The 15,802-nt window shown below is 48.7% G+C and overlaps 1 protein-coding gene across 5 annotated transcripts in view; it reads left to right on the top strand.

Annotated features, from left to right (window-relative positions):
• HIF3A (hypoxia inducible factor 3 subunit alpha) overlaps positions 1-15,802 on the top strand; it is a 47,845-nt gene that overhangs the window by 18,810 nt on the left and 13,233 nt on the right. For all 5 annotated transcript variants that reach the window (XM_025366881.1, XM_025366884.1, XM_025366882.1 and 2 more), the window contains 3 exons: positions 6,031-6,149; positions 7,363-7,553; positions 10,916-11,020. In XM_025366881.1, coding sequence (XP_025222666.1) covers positions 6,031-6,149; positions 7,363-7,553; positions 10,916-11,020 — 415 coding nt within the window. The remainder of the gene's footprint in view (positions 1-6,030; positions 6,150-7,362; positions 7,554-10,915; positions 11,021-15,802) is intronic.

Here is a 15,802-nt window from a genome sequence, read left to right on the forward strand (position 1 = left end):
TTAAGAAACTGCCAGGGCTGGCTGCGGTGGCTCACTCCTGTAATCCCAGCACTTTGAGAGGCTGAGGAGGGTGGATCAGTTGAGGCCATGAGTTTGAGACCAGCCTGGCCAACATGGCAAAACACCGTCTCCATTAAAAATACAAAAATTAGCCAGGTGTGGTGGCATATGCTTGTAACCCTAGTTGCTTGGGAGGCCAAGACACGAGAATCACTTTAACCCAGGAGGCGGAAGTTGCAGTGAGCTGAGATCAGACCACTGCACTCTAGCCTGGGTGACAGAGTGAGATTCTGTCTCAAAAAATAAAAGAAAGAAAGAAACAGTCAGGGAAGAGTGTAATGGCTCGTGCCTGTAATCCCAGCACTTTGGGAGGCCAAGGTGGGTGGATCACCTGAGATCAGGAGTTCAGGACCAGCCTGATCAACATGGTGAAACCCCATCTCTACTAAAAATACAAAAATTAGCTGGGCGTGGTGGTACATGCCTGTAGTGCCAACTACTCAGGAGGCCGAGGCAGGAGAATCACTTGAACCTGGGAGGCGGAGGTTGCAGTGAGCCGAGATCACGCCACTGTACTCCAGCCTGGGCAACAGAAGGAGACTCCATTTCCAAAAAAAGAAAAAGAAGAAACAGCCAAACTGTTTTCCAAAGTGACTGTATCATTTTGCATTCCCATCAGCAATGTATGAGGGTTCCAGTTGCTCCACATCTGTGCCAGCATTTCATATCGTCTGGGTGTTTGGGTTTGGTGTTACTTTTAGTCATTCTAATAGATGTGTCGTGGGAAAATCACGATGGGGCTTTTTTTCTCCATCATGTGTCATAGAAGCTTTTCACCATTTAGGAATGCAGAAGTATCCATGACAACATTGTGAGGCAGAGTTAAAATTACAGCTTTTTGGTCGGGGGCAGTGAGTGGCTCACGCCTATAATCCCAGCACTTTGGGAGGCCGAGGTGGGCAGATGACTTGAGGTCGGGAGTTCAAGACCAGCCTGACCAACATGGCGAAACCCCATCTCTACTAAAAATACAAAAATTACCCAGGCGTGGTGGTGCATGCCTGTAATCTGAGCCACTTGGGAGGCCAAGGCAGGAGAATCACTTGAACCCGGGAGGCGGAGGTTACAATGAGCGGAGATGAGACCACTGCACCCCAGTCTGGGCAACAGAGCAAGACTCCATCTCAAAAAAAAAAAGAAAGAAAAGAAAAAATAATTATAGCTTTTCTTTGAAGGTTATCCTATAGGACATGCATCAGTTTCTAAAGCCTTAGGGGTTTTTCTAGATCTGGAGGAATGTTCTGAAATACAAATCAACATATATATATGTATAGAAATTTTTTTGAGATAAAGTCTTGCTTTGTCATGCAGGCTGGAGTGCATGACTGAGCCTCCCAAGTAGGTGGGACTATAGGCATGCACTACCATGCCCGACTAATTTTTTTTGTATTTTTTGTAGAGATGGAGTTTCATCATGTTGCCCAGGCTGGTCTTAAGCTCCTGAGTTCAAGCAACCCACCCGCCTCAGCTTCCCAAAGTGCTGGGATGACAGGTGTGAGCCCTGGCACCCAGCCTATAATTTTTTTTTAAATAGGGATGGGGTCCCACTATGTTATTCAGGCTGGTCTCAAACTTCTGGGCTCAAGTGATCCTCCCGCCTCAGCCTCCTAAAGCGCGGCAATACAGATGTGAAACCACCATGCCAGGCCTCCAAATCAACTTATGCCTCCTGTCTCTGCCCTTCTCAGAGCCCTTCTGAGGCTCCCCAGCATCCTTAGGGGAAAGGCCAAGGGCATTGGCATGGCTCACCAGGCCCTGTGAAGCTCCTGCCTCCCTCCCCTTCTCACTCACCCTCCAAACCTTAGGGCCTTTGCACAGGCTGTTTCTCCAGCCCAGAATGCTCTCCTCTCCTCCCTCCTCCTTTTTCTCCTGAGTCATGCCTGCTCATCCTTCCAGTCTCAACTCAGACATCACTTCTGGAGACCCTCTTTCCTGAGCCCCTACGTGAACTCAGGTTCCCCCCCATCCCCATTTTCTCTCCTGGTATCCTGTACTTTTGCACCAAAGCACTTAAAACCATTTGTAATTATCTTATTAACTTGTGTATTCAGCCAGGCCTTCTTTTTTTTTTTTTTTTTTTTTGAGACGGAGTCTTGCTCTGTGCCCCAGGCTGGAGTGCAGTGGCGCGATCTCGGCTCACTGCAAGCTCCGCCCCCCCGGGTTCACGCCATTCTCCTGCCTCAGCCTCCCGAGTAGCTGGGACTACAGGCGCCCGCCACCTCGCCCGGCTAATTTTCTTGTATTTTTAGTAGAGACGAGGTTTCACCGTGTTAGCCAGGATGGTCTCGATCTTCTGACCTCGTGATCCGCCCGTCTCGGCCTCCCAAAGTGCTGGGATTACAGGCTTGAGCCACCGCGCCCGGCCTACAGCCAGGCCTTCTTTGATTGCCCTTTTCTAAATTGCCAAGTCCCATCACTGCTTTATTTTCTCCGTAGTACTTACCACTATCTTTCTTTGAGACAGAGTCTCCTTCTGTTGCCCAGGCTGGAGTGCAGTGGCACAACCTCAGCTCACTGCAGCCTTTGCCTCCCGGGTTCAAGTGATTCTCCTGTCTCAACCTTCCAAGTAAGGATTACAAGCGGCCGGGCGCGGTGGCTCAAGCCTGTAATCCCAGCACTCTGGGAGGCCGAGGTGGGCGGATCATGAGGTCAGGAGATCCAGACCATCCTGGCTAACACGGTGAAACCCCGTCTCTACTAAAAAAAAAAAATACAAAAAACTAGCCGGGCGAGGTGGCGGGCGCCTGTAGTCCCAGCTATTCGGGAGGCTGAGGCAGGAGAATGGCGTAAACCCGGGAGGCGGAGCTTGCAGTGAGCTGAGATCCGGCCACTGCACTCCAGCCCGGGCGACAGAGCGAGACTCCGTCTCAAAAAAAAAAAAAAAAAAAAAAAGGATTACAAGCACCCGCCACCACACCCGGCAAATTTTTGTGTTTTTAGTAGAGATGGGGTTTCACCATGTTGGCCAGGCTGCTCTCAAACTCCTGAGCTCAAGTCATCCACCCACCTCAGCCTCCCAAAGTGCTGGGATTATGGGCGTGAGCCACTGCACCCGGCCCTCCCTGGTATTACTACTATCTAACCCAATGTTGTCCAATAAAAGCATGATGCCAGCCACATATGTCATTTTGAATTTTCTAGTAGCCACCTTAAAAGGTAAACAGAATGCTGGGTGTGATAACTCACACCTGTAATCCCAACACTTTGGGAGGCCAAGGCCAGGAGTTTGAGACTAGCCTTGGCAATATAGGGAGACCCCATCTCTACAAATAATTTAAAAATTAGCCCAGCATGGTGGCATGTGCCTGTAGTCCCAGCTACTCAGGAAGCTGAGGCAGGAGGATCACCTGAGCCTGGGAAATTGAGGCTGCAGTGAGCTGAGATTGCACCACTGCTCCAGCCTGAGTGACAGACTGAGATCCTGTCTCAAAAAAAAAAGTAAACAGAAGCAGGTGAAATTAATTCATTTTATTTATTTATTTATTTATTTATTTTGAGGCGGAGTCTCTCTCTGTCGCCCAGGCTGGAGAGCAGTGGCGCGATCTCGGCTCACTGTAAGCTCCACCTCCCGGGTTCACGACATTCTCCTGCCTCAGCCTCCTGAGTAGCTGGGACTACAGATGCGCACCACCATGCCCAGCTAATTTTTTTTTTGTATTTTTAGTAGAGATGGGGTTTCACCATGTTAGCCAGGATGGTCTTGAGCTCCTGACCTCGTGATCCACCCACCTTGGCCTCCTAAAGTGCTGGGATTACAGGTGTGAGCACTGTGCCCAGCCAATTTTATTTTTTTAATTTCATTTTATTTATTTATTTATTTGGAGTCTCACTCTGTCATCCAGGCTGGAGTGCAGTGGTGTGATCTCGACTCACTGCAACCTCCACCTCTGGGGTTCCAGTGATTCTCCTGCCTCAGCCTCCTGAGTAGCTGGGATTACAGGCACCCGCCACCACGCCCGGCTAATTTTTGTATTTTTTAGTAGAGATAGGGTTTCACCATGTGGGCCAGGCTGATCTTAAACTCCTGACCTCAAGTGATCCACCCGCCTCAGCCTCCCAAAGTGCTGGGATTACAGGCGTGAGCCACCGTGCCCGGCCTAATTTTAATAATGTATTTTAAGGCCGGGCGCGGTGGCTCAAGCCTGTAATCCCAGCACTTTGGGAGGCCGAGACGGGAGGATCACGAGGTCAGGAGATCAAGACCATCCTGGCTAACACGGTGAAACCCCGTCTCTACTAAAAAATACAAAAACCTAGCCGGGCGAGGTGGCGGGTGCCTGTAGTCCCAGCTACTCGGGAGGCTGAGGCAGGAGAATGGCGTAAACCTGGGAGGCGGAGCTTGCAGTGAGCTGAGATCCGGCCACGGCACTCCAGCCTGGGCGACAGAGCGAGACTTCGTCTCAAAAAAAAAAAAAAAAAAAAATAAAAAAATATATATATATATATTTTATTTTCATATTCAAGATCCCACCACTGTGTAAGTAGCAGAGCTGGGATTTGAACCCAGGCCGCTGACTACAGAGTCCTTGCTATGAACCACTACACAGTAGTGCTTGACGAGGAGATGTTTGTGGAATGATGAATAAGTGAACTGAATGTGTCACATGTGCACATATTTGAGCCCAAGTGTATGGAGCGTGTGAGCATATCTGTCCCTGTATGCACTCAGGTGTATGCGAGCGCTCCCATTTGTGCCTGTGTGTACGGAGTGTGTGTACGAGTTTGATTGTGTGTGCTTGTGTCTTTCAGGGGAATAAGGGTGGCCTTGATCCAGCCTAAATTGGGATGTTTCCAGCCCAGGGAGGGTTTAATGAGGGTAGGGAGAGGTCATAGCTTCTCAAGGAGCTGGTGGGAAAACCAGGCCCACCTACATCCTGTCCTGAAGCGGGTTATGCAGATGAGATGCAAATGAGGGCCTGATCCTCAGCCCCACCCAACTCTCCAAAAGCCAACTTGCCCAGCGAGCATTTAGATTGTCTCTGCAGCCACAGACTGTGTGAAGGGAGGTGGCAGGGACATAAGGAAGTATTTATAAACCTGTTCCCTTGAATATGAAAAATATCTATGAATAGAAACAGCATAAATAAAATCTTATTCATAAAAATTACAGCCCTGTGAATTCTTCCTATTTGGTAATGTAATGAAGACTATATTAAAAATATATTTTTTCATCAATAGCTTTCTAAGAATATGTTTATAAGTTAAAATCTATAAAGAGAATATTTAGGTATTCTGAAGCCTTTTGCTCACCTCTTTCTTTGCCCCTGGGCGTCCCCTGTCTGTTCCTAGGTCTCTTCCCACTTCTGTCTTTCGGTGCCGCCCTACCCGCTTCCCTCAGTCTTCCTCCTCTCTGCCCAGGCTGTGCTAAATGCCAGCTCTTTTTTCTGCCTTTCCTTTTACAGAAGGAGCTTGGGAAGGGACAAACTTAACTTTCTTTTTAAAATGTTGTCAGAATAGGCTGGGCGCAGTGGCTCATGCCTGTAATCCTAGCACTTTGGGAGGCTGAGGCAGGTGGATCACCTGAGGTCAGGAGTTCAAGACCAGCCTGGCCAACATGGTGAAACCCCGTCTCTACTAAAAATACAAAAATTAGCCAGGTATAGGGGCGTCCACCTGCAATCCCAGCTACTCGGAAGGCTGAGGCGGGAGAATCGCTTGAACCTGGGAGGCAGAGGTTGCAGTGAGCCAAGATCGTGCCACTGCACTCCAGCCTGGGCAACAGAGTGAGACCTTGTCTTAAAAAAAGAAAAAGAAAAAGAAAGAAAAATTCGCTGTCAGAATAAAAATCAGTCAACAAAAATCAAACCATTATAGGAGACAAATAAATGTGGGCAATTATTTTCTGTGAAACGCCCTCCAAGCCCCTGGGCGCCATTGCCTTCTGTAATAGGATATCACCTGAACAGGCTACCTGGGCTGGAGCCAAGGACCCTCCCTGACTCCCACCTCCCTTTCTGTCTTGTACCCCAGCCGGGTGGAAGAGACCGGAGTGGTGCTGTCCCTGGAGCAAACGGAGCGACACTCTCGCAGACCCATTCAGCGGGGTGCCCCCTCTCAGAAGGACACCTCTAACCCTGGGAACAGCCTTGGTATGGGCAGGGCTGGGGCTGGGAGGGGTTGTGTCCCCAGGGCCCTTGGGAGAAAGCCCAAGCACCTTAACATGGCTCACCAGGCCCTGTGGGACCTGCCTCTTGACTCCCTTCCCTGCACACTCCACCTCCAAACCACACAGCCTCCTAAGAGCCCTTGGAACACTCCAGCCTCGTGCCTCAGGGCCTTTGCACATGCAGTTTCCCAGAATGCTCTTCTCTCTCCTGTCCTCCCTCCCCTCCTGTGGCTATGGCATGGTTGCTTCAGTCTCTTGCTGGCCTCTGCTCTAAATCCTGCTGTGGCTCCACATTGTCCCCATGCTTCTGCCTCTTCCCTATTCTGGCTTTGCTGCTCTTTGGCTTCCAGTAATCTCGATCCTCCTAAGTCTGGCTCCTTTCTCCCTCTTCCTTCACTCTCCTGCCATCGTGGATAAGCCTCCCTCCCGGTTTGTCCTTCAAGACCTCACCTTCTCCCAACTGTTGCTGGCCACCCATGCTCCTGGGTGTGGGGTGGGATTGCTGATATAATATCCTTTCCTTTTCTGGCTCAGAGCTGGCTCTGGGCCTTGTCTTAACCTCTGGGGACCTTACAGCCTCCTTGAGGACTTGGGGCCAGTCTTTTCTCCTAAGGTGCAAGCTCCCCAGAGCTGAATGGAATGACCAAATACTGATCTGAGCCACCAATCCCCTCCCCTCGGAGTTTTCGGAGCCTCACCACGATCTGGCCACTAAAGTTCACACCCGGGTTGGGTGCAGTGATTTATGCCTGCAATCCCAGCACTTTGGGAGGCCGAGGTGGGCGGATCACTTGAGGTCAGGAGTCTGAGATCAGCCTGGCCAACATGGTGAAACCCTGTCTCTACAAAAAATACAAAACTTAACTGGGCATGAATGGCAGGCACCTGTAATCCCAGCTACTCCAGAGACTGAGGCACAGAATTGCTTGAACCCAGGAGGCGGAGGCTGCAGTGAACTGAGATTATGCCACTGCACTCCAGCCTGGGCAACAGAGCAAGACTCCATCTCAAAAATAAAAATAAAGTTTACCCCTGGCCCAGCAGGGGTCCTCCAGGCCCCTTCCTTACTCCCACACTAAGAACAGTGGCCATCCTGACTTGCTGATGTCAACTGTGTTCCCGGGTGGTGTGGAGGGCTCTGGCCCTTGGCCTTTGGTCACCAGCCCGTGTCCTCCCCGTCTCCATGTGTCCTGCAGACGCCCCTGGCCCCCGGATCCTCGCCTTCCTGCACCCGCCTTCCCTGAGCGAGGCTGCCCTGGCCGCTGACCCCCGCCGTTTCTGCAGCCCTGACCTCCGTCGCCTCCTGGGACCCATCCTGGATGGGGCTTCAGTAGCCGCCACTCCCAGCACCCCGCTGGCCACACGGCGTCCCCGAAGTCCTCTTTCGGTAAGCCATCCCACCCACATGAGCCCTCAGCATCCAAGGCTCCGTCCCTCAGGTGGTCTTGGCCTGTGGCTTAAACCTGACTGTTCTCTGGGCCTCTGTGTAGTGGGGAGGTTGGGTTGAGATGGGGTTGAGGTTCCTTTAAGACGCAGATCCAGATTCTTCAATTGTTAGGATTCCAGAGTCTGGCTCTGTTAGGGAAAAACTCTCTCAAGCTATGTTTTTCCTCTGCTCTCCTGATAATGCAACGATCATCAACACAGAAGAAGACTTCTGTGACCAAATGTGGGCAGTTTTTCCCACACACCAAGCAGCGAACACCAGCTAGGTGTCCTCCAATTCAATTCCAGCACCGTCTACCTGGAGGTAGTGTCAGATCTCACAGGTTGGCTGTCAGTCCCGAAAACTGCTCCCTGTTCTTCAGTCACAGTCACAAGTCCGGGCCTCCAGAATTTCTTTTTTTATTTTTATTTTTGAGATGGAGTTTTACTCTGTCCCCCAGGCTGGAGTGCAGTGGCGTGATCTCGGCTCGCTGTGACCTCCACCTCCGAGGTTCAAGCAATTCTCTTGCCTCAGCCTCCCAAGTAGCTGAGATTACAGGTGTCTGCCACCACACCCGGTTAATTTTTTGTATTTTTAGTAGAGACAGAGTTTCACCATGTTGGCCAGGCTGGTCTCGAACTCCTGACCTCAAGTGATCTTCCGGCCTTGGCCTCCCAAAGTGCTGGGATTACAGGTGTGAGCCACCGCACCTGGCTCTTTGGGTTTAATTCACTGGAACAGCTCACAGTAATCAGGATAACACTTATTTAGGTTTACTGGTTCATTGTCAAGGATATTGCACGGGATACAGATGAAGGGATACATCAAGTGAGGTATGGGGGAATGCAGGGTCTCAGAGCTTCCATGCTGTCCCTGGGCACCACCCTCCAGAAACCTCCATGGGTCAGCTATCTGGAAGCCCCTCAAACCGAGTCCTCTTGGGTTTTTATGGAAACTTCATGATGTCAGCATTCTTTCTCCCAGGGTATCGGGCAGGACCCTCTCTGGGTACAGTTTTATGACTCACAATCAGAAAGGTGGGGGAAGATTAGAGACCTGCCTTGGGGCAGGTGAAAGGAGGGCAGAAGAAGGCTGGAGAGGTTGTTTCATGAGGCCTAACACACCCAATGTTCTAACAAAAAGACTGTTCGAACTGTTTTATTAGACTGTTCTAATAAAAGACTGTTCTAACAAAAGACAAGGGCCATGGGAGTTTGACCCAGGAACCATGTGCAAAATCATGTATATAAAAAAATATATATTTTATATTAAAAATAAATATATAAACATATATTTATATATGCAAATATACTTATTTATATATGCAAATACATTTATTTACATATGCAAATATCTGTATATAAGTGTGTTTATATTTATACATATTTGCATATATGTAAATATGTTTGCATGTGTGGATGTGTTTGCATATATGTAAATATACATGAATGTAAATATATTTTTATATATTTATGTGTCTGTGTGTGTGTGTGTGTCTGTGTGTATATGTATATAAATAAAATAACACCATAGGCCCTGTATTAGTCCATCTTCATGCTGCTGCTAAAGACATACCCAAGACTGAGTAATTTGTAAATAAAAAAGTTTAATGGACTCACAGTTCCACATGACTGGGGAGGCCTCACAATCATGGTGGAAGGTGAAAGGTACGTCTTACATGGCGGCAGGCAAGACAGAATGAAACCAAGTGAAAGGGGTTTCCCCTTATGAAACCATCAGATCTCATGAGACCTATTCACTATCACGAGGACAGTATGGGGGAGACCACCCCCGTGATTCATTTATCGCTGACCAGGTCCTTCCCACAGTGTGTGGGAATTATGGGAGCTACAGTTCAAGATGAGATTTGGGTGGAAACGCAGCCAAACCATATCAGGCCCCTAACCTGGGTTGTTTGGAACTGGCACAGATGACCCTCCTCCCACTCCAGCTTGTGACTAAGCATCCAGTTCTCTGAACTTTGACCTCAAAGAGTCAAAATGTCTAATGTCCTGATTTATACAGACCTGGATTCAATCCTAAATCTGCCATTTATCAGTGGCGTTACCCTGGCTGGGCAGGCAAGTTCTTGAGGCCTTAATTTCTTCACCTATAAAAGAAAGATGATAACATGTCACCACATCATTGGTTATTCTGAGCATTAAATGAGAGTATTCATGAGAAGCACTCAGTAGGGGCCTGGCACCTATTGGTGCTCAACAGATCATACCTGTTACTATCACTATTTGTTTTGAAGATAGTCTGACCTTGGACCTCAGTGAGTCTATATTATCCAGTGTTGACTGTCTTCATCCCCACTCACCACCCCAAGAAAATATCTTCTCTCCAGAGAAATACAGACTGTGACCTTTGACCTCATCCTTTACTCCTGAGACAGCTGAACTCGCCATTGTTTCCCCCCCAAACTCCAGGCTCCAAGACCTTTAACACCAGAGGATTTGTTTGAAAATCTTGGCCTCAGGCTGGGTACGGTGGCTCACACCTGTAATCTCAGTACTTAGGGAGGCCAAGGTGGGGAGATCATCTGAGGTCAGGAGTTCAAAACCAGCCTGATTGACATGGTGAAACCCTGTCTCTACTAAAAACACAAAAATTAGCCATGTGTGGTGGCGGACGCCTGTAATCCCAGCTACTTAGAAGGCTAAGGCAGGAGAATCCCTTGAATCCGGGAGGTGGAGGTTGCAGTGAGCCGAGACCACACCATTGCACTCCAACCTGGGTGACAGAGTAAGACTCCCTCTCAAAAAAAAAAAAAAAAAAGTCTTTCGGATTTTTTTTTTGTTTTGCGACAGAGTCTCACTGTGTCACCCAGGCTGGAGTGTGGTGGCATAGTCATAGCTCAGTGCAGCCTCTGCTTCCCAGGCTCAAGCCATTCTCCTGCCTCAGCCTCCCTAGTAGCTAGGACCACAGATGTGTGCCACCAAGCCCAGCTAATTTTTGTACTTTTAGTAGAGACGGGGTTTCACTATGTTGGCCAAGCCGGTCTTGAACTCCTGATCTCAAGTGCCACCCACCTTGGCCTCCCAAAGTCCTGGGATTACAGGTATGAGCCACTGAGCCTGGCCAGGCTCTGATCCTTCTAACTGGAACTTTCATGTTTGCTCTGTCGATCTACATACACTCAGGCATTCTGACTTTTGAATACCCAGGCTCAAAACTCATCTGCATTTGCCATTGGACCCCCTTTGTCCCCAGATGCCGGGCATTTGATCCCCACTTCTACCTTTGAGCTGCAGACTGTCTTACTGTTGACATCTCCCAGGCTCAAGATTTCCTGAAGTCTCTACTCCATCTCTCCACAGGCTGATCTCCCAGATGAACTACCTGTGGGAACAGAGAATGTGCACAGACTCTTCACCTCCGGGAAAGACACTGAGGCAGTGGAGACAGATTTAGATATAGCTCAGGTAAGGGCTGGCATGGAAAGAGTAATTCTTAGCCCTGCATTCTGGGGATTCACATATGTGGCTTTAGAGAAGGTTAGTGGGATGGCTAAAGGAATGAGTGGATGGATGGATGGATGGATGGATGGATGGATGGACCATTGTATTCATTAGGTGGATGATAGCGGATGAGTGGATGAGGTTTAGGCAGATATTCTAATGGGTGGATTGATGGGTGGATGGGTGGGTGGGTGGATGAATGTTTGGGTGGATATTTTGATAGCTGGATGAAAAATGGATGGGTGATATTTGGATGGATGATTTACTGAGTGCATAGATAAAATGACAGCAGCATGATGTATTAGTTATTATTGCTGTGTAACAAATTGTCTAAAAACTTAACACCTTAGAACAACAACTATTTATTATGTCACATGGTGACTGGGTATCAGAAATTCAGGAGCAACTTAACTGCTGGTTTTTGCTCAGAGTCTCTCACGAGGTTGAAGTCAAACTCTCAGTCAGGGCTATAGTCATCTGGGGTTAGAAGGTTTTCTTCCAAGCTCACACACATGAGGTGGCTGGCAGGCCTCAGTCCCTCACTTTGCTTTGGCTGGAGGCCTCAGTTCCTCATCACGTGAACCTCTACATAGACTCCCTAAGTGTCCTCACAACATGGCAATTGGCTTCCGTAAGGCAAGCAATCCAACAAAGAGAGAAAGAGACAAATGGGGAAGCAGAGAGACAGAAAGAACAAGTCCCAGACTGAAGACACAGTCTTTCATAGCCTAATCTCAGAAGTGACAAACCATCGCTTCTGCCATATTGTTCTGGTCATATAGATCAATCCTGTACACTGTGGGAGGCAACAACACAAGAGTGTGAACATCAAGAGGCAGGGATTGGCCGGGCGCGGTGGCTCACACCTGTAATCCCAGCACTTTGGGAGGCCAAGGCGGCTGGATCATGAGGTCAGGAGATCGAGACCATCCTGGCTAACACGGTGAAACCCCATCTCTACTAAAAATACAAAAAATTAGCCAGGCATGGTGGCAGGCGCCTGTAGTCCCAGCTACTCGGGAGGCTGAGGCAGGAGAATGGCATAAACCCGGGAGGTGGAGCTTGCAGTGAGCCGAGATTGTGCCACTGCACTCCAGCCTGGGCGACAGAACGAGACTCCGTCTCAAAAAAAAAAAAAAAAAAAGAGAGGCAGGGATCATTGGGAACTTCCAATGATTGATGTCTCTCCCTCATGCAAAATACACTCACCCACATATCAAGGCCCCCCAAAGTCTCCCAGACTTTCTTCCCATTACAGCATCAGCTTGAAGTCCAGAATCGGATCATCTAAATCTGGTCTGGGTGCTGGGGAAACTCCTTGAGTACAGTTCCTCTCAACATTTTCACTTGTGGACTAATGGAGACGAGTCATCTGTCACCCACATACTCAATATATAGTGGTGAGACAGGAATAAACACTACTATTCAAAAAGGACGGGGAAAAGGAGCATGCATATATCCCTGGTCCATAGCAGTTTTGAAATCTATGTGGGCAAATATCAGAAGTTATTTCATTCGGACTTTAAAAAAAAATTGGGGGCCAGGCACGGTGGCTCACACCTGTAATCCCAGCACGTTGGGAGGCTGAGGCAGGTGGTTCACGAGGTCAGGAGATCGAGACCATCCTGGCCAACATGGTGAAACCCTGTCTCTACCAAAAATAAAAATAAAAATAAAATTAGCTGGGCGTGCTGGCACATGCCTATAATCTCAGCTACTCGGGAGGCTGAGGCAGGAGAATCACTTGAACCAGGGAGGCAGAGGTTGCAGTGAGCCGAGATTGTGCCACTGCACTCCAGCCTGATGATAGAGCAAGATTCTTGTCTCAAAAAAAAAAAAAAAAAAAAAATTATAAAAATAGAGACAGGTTGGCCGGGCGCGGTGGCTCAAGCCTGTAATCCCAGCACTTTGGGAGGCCGAGATGGGCGGATCACGAGGTCAGGAGATCAAGACCATCCTGGCAAACACAGTGAAACCCCGTCTCTACTAAAAATACAAAAAACTAGCCGGGCGAGGTGGCGGGCGCCTGTAGTCCCACCTACTCAGGAGGCTGAGGCAGGAGAATGGCGTGAACCCGGGAGGCGGAGCTTGCAGTGAGCTGAGATCCAGCCACAGCACTCCAGCCTGGGCAACAGAGCGAGACTCCGTCTTAACAACAACAACAAAAAAAATAGAGGCAGGGTCTCACTATATTGCCCAGGCCCGTCTTGAACTCCTGGGCTTAAGTGATCCTTTCACCCTGGCCTCCTAAAGTGCTGGGATTAGAGGTGTGAGCCACTGTGCCTGGCCCGAGGGTGCCCTTCATTGCTCAGAGACCACCTTTTTCTCTTTTTTTTTTTTTGAAACGGAGTCTCACTCTGTCACCCAAGCTGGAATACAGTGGCTTAATCTTGGCTCACTGCAACTTCCGCCTCCCAGCTTCAAGTGACCCTCTGGCCTCAGCCTCCCGAGTAGCTGGGACTACAGGTGCCCACCACCATGCCCAGCTAATTTTCATATTTTTAGTAGAGATGAGGTTTCACCAGGCTGGCTCAGAGACCACTTCTTTTTTTTTTTTGAGACAGAGTCTTGCTCTGTCACCCAGGCTAGAGTGCAGTGGCATGATCTCAGCTCACTGCCAGCTCCACCTCCTGGGTTCATGCCATTCTCCTGCCTCAGCCTCCCGAGTAGCTGGGACTACAGGTGCCCGCCACCATGTCCAGCTAATTTTTTGTATTTTTAGTAGAGACAGGGTTTCACCATGTTAGCCAGGATGGTCTCGATCTCCTGACCTCATGATCTGCCCATCTTGGCCTCCCAAAGTGCTGGGATTACAGGCGTGAGCCACCGCACCTGGCCTAGAGACCACTTCTTAATGTTAGCATCATTTCCCATCTGGAGGGCTCCTGCAGTCAGCCAAACTCAAGGTTAATGGCATGGTTCTCCAGACTGCGGAGTCTGCCCCGACTTCTGACATCAGCCACAAGTTTGAGGGTCCCCAGGGCCACCCTCACTGTAGACCAGCTGCCTACCAATGTGGAGATTCCCAGACTCCTGTAGACTCCCTCAGGTTTGATAATTTGCTAGAAGTGTTTGTGGTACTCAGAAAGTGCTATACTTAGGATGGTAGTTTTATCATAGCAAAAGAATACAAATCAGAAACAGACAAAGGAAGATATTCATAGGTGGAATCTGGGACTGGAAGGTCCCAAATGGAAAGTTTTCTTGTCCTCAGGGACATGTTATCCTCCCAGCATTGATATGTAGCAATATGTGCAGAGTAATGCCAACTCAGGAAACTCACCAAAGCATCAATGTTCAGAGTTTTTATTGGGGTTTTATTGCATAGGCATGATTGAGCAAATTACTGCCCATGTAATTGAATTCAGTCTCCAATGCCACGCCTACCTTCCCTGGATCCGGCTGATTTTGTGTGGACCAAAGCCCCAACCCTCTAATCACAGTGGTTGTTTTTTCTGCATGGCCAGCCTCCATCCTGAGTTATCTCATTAGCATAAACTTTCTAGGGGCTCACCATGAGTCACCTGGTTAGCACAGATTATCCAAAAGACCCACAGTGAATAGCAAAGACACTCCTATCACTCAGAAAATTCCAGAGGTTTAGAGGTTACCTTCCAGGAGCTGGCACAAAAGCCAGACCTCTCTTTGGGTACAGTTAATTATTCACTGCACAAGGAGGTTGAGAATATTCAAAACCTTCAAGTCCTATCTCCTTCATGTTTAACATCTCTTCCTTTAGGAGAAATATTTTTTATCTCTCTCTCCTCTTACCTTTTACTGTAAGTAACAAGAAGAAATCAGGCAGCCCCTTCAACACTCTGGCTGGGAGTCTTAGCTGGACCACCTAGTGTATTTGTTGTATTTTCTACTTTCTACGTAACTGCAAGCAGCAGTGTTGCTAAACTTTCAGCCACTACAGGACAAAAATTCCCTTTCCTCTGGTTTCCAGTATGTTTCCCACTTCTCTCTAAGCCCTCACTGAGTCTTCTCAATGTTCAGAATTTTTTTTTTTTTTTTGAGACAGAGTCTCGCTCAGTCGCTCAGGCTGGAGTGCAGTGGTGTGATCTTGACCTCCGCTCACTGCAAGCTCCGCCTCCCGGGTTCACACCATTCTCCTGCGTCAGCCTCCCGAGTGGCTGGGACTACAGGCGCCCGCCACCGCGCCCGGTTTGTATTTTTAGTAGAGATGGGGTTTCACCGTGGTCTCGATCTCCTGACCTCATGATCCACCCGCCTCGGCCTCCCAAAGTGCTGGGATTACAAGCGTGAGCCACCGCGCCCGGCCGCAATGTTCAGATTTTGACCAGTAGTTTCGCTGAGGTATTTAGGATTCTTTTTTTTTCTTTTCTTTTTTTTTTTTTTCTTTTTTGAGACAGTGTTTCACTGTGACACTCAGGCTGGACTTCAATGGTGTGATCATGACTCACTGCAACCTCAAACTCCTGGGCTGACACAATCCTCCCACCTCAGCCTCCTGAGTAATTAGAACTGCAGGCATGGGCCACCACACCTGGCTAATTTTTTTCTTTTTTGTGTAGGTGGGGGTCTCGCTATGTTACCCAGACTGGTCTCTTAATTTCTAGCCTCAACTGATGCTCCCAACTCAGCCTCCTAAAAGCTCTGGGATTACAGGTGTGAGCTCCCATGCTTCTGACCCAATTTAGGATTTCTCTAACATGCTCTTCAGGGAGTCCTTATACCCATTTTACAGATGAGGAAACTGAAGCTCAGACTGTTGGCCACAGT

This window comes from Theropithecus gelada, chromosome 19 (assembly GCF_003255815.1).
Source record: "Theropithecus gelada isolate Dixy chromosome 19, Tgel_1.0, whole genome shotgun sequence".
In the NCBI taxonomy this organism is placed as follows: Eukaryota; Metazoa; Chordata; class Mammalia; order Primates; family Cercopithecidae; genus Theropithecus; species Theropithecus gelada.